The sequence below is a fragment of the Macrobrachium nipponense genome, chromosome 4 (genome assembly GCF_015104395.2).
Source record: "Macrobrachium nipponense isolate FS-2020 chromosome 4, ASM1510439v2, whole genome shotgun sequence".
In the NCBI taxonomy this organism is placed as follows: domain Eukaryota; kingdom Metazoa; phylum Arthropoda; class Malacostraca; order Decapoda; family Palaemonidae; genus Macrobrachium; species Macrobrachium nipponense.
Genome location: NC_061100.1, coordinates 145,712,573 through 145,720,072, shown reverse-complemented (window position 1 = coordinate 145,720,072; position 7,500 = coordinate 145,712,573). Strand labels below are relative to the sequence as shown.

The 7,500-nt window shown below is 33.2% G+C and overlaps 1 protein-coding gene across 1 annotated transcript in view; it reads left to right on the top strand.

Moving 5' to 3' along the window:
- The window catches only part of LOC135211262 (hemicentin-1-like), a gene marked incomplete in the record, with an annotated part of 257,809 nt that overhangs the window by 102,058 nt on the left and 148,251 nt on the right, over positions 1–7,500 (top strand). Inside the window, 5 exon segments of the mRNA XM_064244559.1 lie at positions 399–527; positions 1,109–1,259; positions 1,875–2,002; positions 5,063–5,225; positions 6,932–7,026. Coding sequence (XP_064100629.1) covers positions 399–527; positions 1,109–1,259; positions 1,875–2,002; positions 5,063–5,225; positions 6,932–7,026 — 666 coding nt within the window.

The following is a 7,500-nucleotide window of genomic DNA, read 5'->3' as shown; positions in this document are numbered from 1 at the left end:
TTCATTCATAGAGTCAGACAGAATTCACAGGGGTACGTTCAGATTCACTTAAAACATTAATTAACATTGTTGCACGTTGGGCTTGGATATCATTTCATAAATAATATATTACTTTCGTCCTCATCATATTAAATGACGTCCACTAATAGAGGAGACTCCCTTTATATGACGGATTACCTTGTAAGATGTACCGAGTTTTAAATGAACATCCCCATATCTTGCATTACACCTTTCGATTTTGATATCAATATCGATGTTTCTTGGTCTGTGTGTGTGTGTGTGTGTGTGTGTTAGAGAGAGAGAGAGAGAGAGAGAGAGAGAGAGAGAGAGACTGTAGAGTAATCAGCTTCCCCTTTAATCATTTCCTCGTTGATAATGATATCCCTTTTCCATTTCAGGTTCAATCGTGAAACCCGACGGGTCCCTCAAGATCTTCTCTGTTGCAACCAAGCACGAGGGTGATTACGACTGTGTTGCAACTAACGTTGCAGGCAATTCAACGCAGACGCTTCACCTCGCAATAATGAGTAAGCTTTCATGGGTGGCTTTTTTTATGCTAAGACTAACGAATCCGTTAGATGAGGTAGAGAGGAGGAAGAACGAAATTAGAGTGGATACTGATTCTGAAGGAAACGAGGGGGCAGCAAATTTAGGATATGGTTCATGATATATTTTCTGTGTGTTTTTCGTTAAACGTAAAATTTTTATAACCCCAAATTACGTAATTTTATCACCTGCTGTGCTTGCTGATGTGCTTTCAGGTTAGACATTGTTTTAACACATTTTTGTAGTGCAATGCCTTTTGTCCATCTTTCTTCTCTCTTACGTAAGATTTCATGTCTTTATTAGCTAAGGTACAACTGCCGATACTCATAATTTAAAACATGAGAGGCTGTTGTAATTTATCTTTTTATCGCCACAGTTAACATTTATTAATATATTTGTTCTACAAGAAGTGTTTATTGTGAAAAATAATGATGATGAAGACATCATGGCAATGGTTTCATTCTATGGAAAGACGGAAATTATTTTAGAACGTCAGTTCCAGGTCAATAAATGCTCTTCCGACCATGAGTGAGAAATTTACATATCGATATTTTTCCATTAGTTCCACCTCGACCCAAGTCGAAACGCCTGGAGGAGAAGTTGATTGCCCTCGAAGGAGACAATGCAAAACTCAAGTGTCCAGTCAAAGCCAATCCTCGCCCAGCGTTTTTCTGGCAGAAGAATGGACAGTCGATTTCCAACACGAATACAAGGTAAGTATTTGGCAAAATTAAAGAGCTGCACTAAGAGGAGCATGGAACTGGGGAAACTGGTGAAAGCTCTTGGTGCAAGGAGGGAAACTGGTTGCCAGAAAGTGTACTACAACCGTTTACACACTGCATCATTCTGACTTCATATTTTCAGAGATGGCTTGTGATTTTAACTTTATTGATTATTAGCTTAGATATTAACACTTTTATGACTCTGTCCTTGCGTATGTTTGCATCAAAGTCTATGAAATGTACAGCCCTCATCTCGTATTTGATACAATTACCTGCGGCTAAACTAACCAAACGGTATTGTTACAAGCAATTATTCAATCAATTACTTGATTTTTCTGATTTAGAAATAGAAATAAAATCATTAAAAGCAACAGTGATATAAATAAATGGGACAAAATACAGAAATGAAAAAAAAATTATTAAATGTCAATAAATATTATAGAATTTTTTTACGTACTGAAACCAAAAATCATAAAATCATTCTCTCTCTCTCTCTCTCTCTCTCTCTCTCTCTCTCTCTCCTCTCTCTCTTACACACACACGCGCGTGCGCGCTTTAATCTACAGAAACGTTATACAACTTCTCTTAATACTTCCATCCCCACAGAATGCGCATTCTACCGGACGGCATCTTAGTCATTCGCCGATTATCAAAGGAAGATGCAGGAACTTACGTCTGTACAGCTGTTAACCTAGCCGGAGCCACGAAAATCCCGGTTGTGTTGGAAATCCACGGTAGGTTATCTTGTAGCGTGCTGATCACAGCCTATATATGTGTGTGTGTGTGTGTGTGTGTGTGTGTGTGTGTGTGTATAACTGAATCACGAAAGCTAGGAACGTGATAAATCCATAAATAAAGATATATGCCACGAAGGAAAATAAACGACGGAGTATCCGCGAGACTTTTCGACGTTCAAACGTCCTTTACTCAGCAGAACTGACATACATGAGGAAAAAGACAAAACAAGAAGATTCGTATAACTGACAGATAGGGATTATAAACAAGGTTGACATTAAAAGCTTTTAACAATGATTTAATGATTTCAAATCCGTTAAAATAAGGCAAACTGAGAATGTTCTTATAATTTTCTTTCTGCGTGTTACTTACACTATAAAACTTTTTGTGGGCTTTATTATATCAAATATCTAATATATGTAAAGGATAGCATAAACCTTTCCCTATTTTCCTTCGTGGCATATATATATATATTATATATATAGACTTCAGGAGGGTCCATGATACACATGTTGTTTAAAAAGGCCATGTTTATTAACAGCAAAGAAACGTTTCGCACTACTCAGTGCATCATCAGTCTGTCAAAAGTAAAAGACACAATAAAATACATTATTAACATAAAAAGGAATTCACAAGGTAATTAAAATTTACAAGTTAAAACAATAAAAAGTAAAAGAGTATAAAAAGTACATAAAACAGAAAACAAAAAGAGACTACCAAAAACACCAACCATCTATAAGCAGGAGAGAAGAGGGAATGACATACAATGACGTCCAAGGCCAGACGACAACTATGCCAGATACAAAGTTCCTGAGGAAGTATTACTATTGAGAGAGGGAACCAGTCTTTTAATATATAACGATTCTAAAGTTGTTAAGTGATCTGGGTCCCTTACATAACCAATTATTGAAAAGTGTTGTTTCAGGACTTCGGTTTTACATAATGCGGCATGATTTCTAATATTAGGATCATTTTTTAATTTCAAAGATCGCCTGCAGTCCTTCATGCGATCCAATGTGGTTTATAAATTCACATGCCCTGGATGTCCGGGCTCTTACGTTGGATCGACACGGAGGTTACTGCAGGTCAGATATTGCAGCCATTTGGGTTTTAGCTTTCGCACTGGCCAAAGAATTAAGCAGCCAGAATTTTCTAATATTAGAAATCATGCCGCATTATGTAAAACCGAAGTCCTGAAACAACACTTTTCAATAATTGGTTATGTAAGGGACCCAGATCACTTAACAACTTTAGAATCGTTATATATTAAAAGACTGGTTCCCTCTCTCAATAGTAATACTTCCTCAGGAACTTTGTATCTGGCATAGTTGTCGTCTGGCCTTGGACGTCATTGTATGTCATTCCCTCTTCTCTCCTGCTTATAGATGGTTGGTGTTTTTGGTAGTCTCTTTTTGTTTTCTGTTTTATGTACTTTTTATACTCTTTTACTTTTTATTGTTTTAACTTGTAAATTTTAATTACCTTGTGAATTCCTTTTTATGTTAATAATGTATTTTATTGTGTCTTTTACTTTTGACAGACTGATGATGCACTGAGTACTGCGAAACGTTTCTTTGCTGTTAATAAACATGGCCTTTTTAAACAACATGTGTGTCATGGACCCTCCTGAAGTCTATATATCTTGCTGACTGGAATATTGATTTATATATATATATATATATATATTATATATATATATATATATATATATAATATATATATATATACATATATATACATATGTATATATAATATATAACTAACAATACATATACATATATATATATACTAGATATATACAATATATATCTATAATCATATGAAATCTATGTCACCACCTTAACCTATCTCATAATAAATAGTTCATATAGATATATAATAGATAAGACATCTATTATATATATATAGATAAATACATAATAGATATATATATATACATACAGATATAATATTAATTATCTATATAGATAGAGAGATATCTATATATCATATATATAATTTTTATATTTATATATATATAGATAGATAGATATATATATAGGTATCTATCTATCTATATTATATTATATTATATATATATATATGATATATATATATATATATAATATATTATAATAATTATATATATACAATTATAATAATATATATATATATATATAAATATATATATAGATATATATAGATATATATAATATATATATATATATATATATATATATATATATATATTATATCTATGATATATACTATAGTATAGATTATTATATAGTATAATATATATATAACATATAGGTATATAGATAGGATACTATATCTATATATATATATAAATTTTTTTTTTTTGTATATATATATATATAATATATTATATATATATATATATATATATATAGATGATAGATAAGATATATAATATATATATCTATATATATATATATATGTGTATGCATATATGTATGTATGTATGTATTTATGTATGTATGTATATGTGTGTGTGTGTAACATTAAACACTAATAATGTTAGGATATTTTTAACCTGTTTTGGTCGCATATACCATACAGATTCCAAGTGTTATAAACACACACTTTGTCGTTGTAGTAAAGGGATTTACATATTGAAGAATCTGGGTTTTATATTCATGCGCGTAATATTAATATGTAAAATATTATTGTTGGGACATTATTATTTGAACCATAAACGCATATAGGTAAACAAGCAAATTTTCTCAATCCATAGTTGAATATGAAAGCTTGGAATCGTCTTCCCTGATCATAAGAATAGATAACAATATCATTTTCCAGTATCAGAGGCTCATTGAGCTATTGCATTTAATCCTTCCTTGATATTTGACTTTTGCTAAGTATTACTGTTCCGTCAAATGCTAATATTAGTATCTGTGCTATTTATAAAAATATTATAATAATATTTAATCGTGCTTGTTATTCTTAAATCGTACCTTTCAGTAATGTAGGCCCGGTTTTTTTATATATCTCCTCCAGAGTAAATGCTGCAGATTCATGATGGATGACCTTATACAACACTTTTTTTTCTTCTGCAGTTCCTCCTTCAATCGAGGACGACCCTGAAACTTACACCGTGAGCGAAGGAGAAGTGGTTGAAATACCTTGCGTCGCTTCCGGTACACCTTTGCCTATAGTGACCTGGATACGATTTGACCAGACCATCATGTATGATAGCACTTTGCCAGATGGTACTCTGAGGTAAGTTCTGTCCCTTTCGTTTTCTTTGACACGATCAGCATCACTGACTCTTGTAAAGCTTCCTGTTATTACTATTATCATTTCAGTGGATGAAACTATTCGCTTGGAACAAGCACACATGACCCATTGACTTGAAATTCTAGTTTCCAAAGAATGTTGGTTTCAACCTCTCACCGCAGACCCCCACACTGCAGCAGTAACTGTTCATGATACAGAGCCAGTGATTTTTCATTGGCCTGGGGGAGGCGCAAACCCGCGGCATCTGTGTGGCATACCATGACACAACCATTTATTAACAATTATTCTAAGGCTTGATGCGACTGATTATTCATTTCTTTGGGGTTCATGAATATCTGACTACCTTAACTACGGTTGCCTGTTAATATCTACATTAAATCTAGATTAAGTATCATCTTACTTTCCTGCAAAACCGCAGTTATTAACTGTTTCAATACTTTGTGACCAAACTTATTAACCACAGCATTTTTAAGAAACCTCATCACCAACTATCTTAAGGTTTACTAAGACATAGATTCGACCCTGATTGTTAGTTACCTTAAAGACTTAATAATTCAATATTATTAACTAAGCTATTAACTGTTTAAAGACTTGCAGGACCAGGATGGCTAGCTTAGACTTAGATTATAAATTAATTTAGCGCCTCTTGAAACCAGGATTTTTAACTACTCTAAGGATTGCTAAGTCATTAAGATTCGAAGATTTGCTGAATTGGATTATTTATCGCTTCAATATTTGTTGGCTCGGATTATTATTTTAAAGCTTCTTCTCCTATATTATCAGTGATCTGAAGGTTTGGAGAAACAAATCCACAGTTATGTATGGGTGCATATCTTTCAAATTAAATCTCTATAAAGAGAGCTTTCTGGAATCTGTTCGATTTTTCAACCTCAGATTGAAATGGGGAATCGAACAGAATCCCGAAAGCTCTTTGTAGAGATTTATTTTGAAATATATGTAACCATACATAACTGTGGATTTGTTTCTCCATTTCATGACTCATGCTATTATGAGTAATTTGTATCATTCTTAAGGTTTATCAATGGCTAGATAAAACGCTGGCTACTCCTCCACCCTAAACCCCCTCCCCCACCCACCAACTCCCCCCCTCCCCCTATCGCCCCCCCCAAAAAAAACTAGAGGAATGAAACCAGTTCAAAATGTATTAAAAATTCATATAAATAAATACCTTATTTAATGTCGTCACTGTACTTAGATAAGAAAAAGACAAAATGCACAATTTGACATGATTTTATTTTGTATGCAAATATGAAACCACCGCCGGACGTTTCACTGTTCAATGCCCAAATTTATCATAAACAAATCATTGAGTAGAACTTTAAAGTTATGGTTCTAAATTATTCAATATCTGAATGCGATATGTTTTCCAAGAATATTTTATTAATCCTATAGATCTCAATTTGAATTTGTATAGAACTTTCCACTGACAAGTGAAAAAGGAACAATTTCCGATACGAAAAGTTATTTTATCGGGGAATTTTGGTTACAATGTTAGAATGTAAATTTCTATAGAAGAGTCTTACAGTTCTCATTAGATTTTGACTTTACGTGGTTTTCACGTATGTAGATACATACATATTTTCTCTATTCAATAAGATGATTTTAACCTCATGTTTATAATACTAGAATAGAAATGACAGATTTCAGTTGTCAACTTCCAAAAACAGGTTGGTTGCCACAGCTGAAAACGAAGGTCGGTACGAATGTCTGGTTACGAACGACGCAGGATCGGCCAAACGACCGGTTACGGTTGTTATCACAAGTGAGTACGAGAATGAATGAGAAGAATTCTGTACCAGATCTTTGTTCGTGTATTTTTATGACGTTCCTTTCAACTGGTTGGAAGTTACCATGATTTAAGCAAGAGAGCTCTACTCTTCAACCATCACATGAACCTGTTACTTTCATTCATTCATTGAATTGGTTCTGCAAACCTAGTACTTTTATGGGGACTGAAGTAAGTGTTACATGATGTAGATGGAGGAGTGACTGGTTTGGTGTAAAAGTTAGCCTGAGAAGTGGAGGTGTCATTATGTCTCCATAGTTGTTTAATGTTTTTGAGGATGGGTGTTAGTGCAATGTTTCTTGGTAAGAAAATGGGGCATGAATGGAATGTGAAACATTGATATTTACATAGCATATGGTATTGATTATGGATGGTGTTCTAAAGTGAAGAAAGTATTGAAATAATTTAACAGTGTTCTTTAGACAAGAAAGGTAAAAGTAAACAAAACAA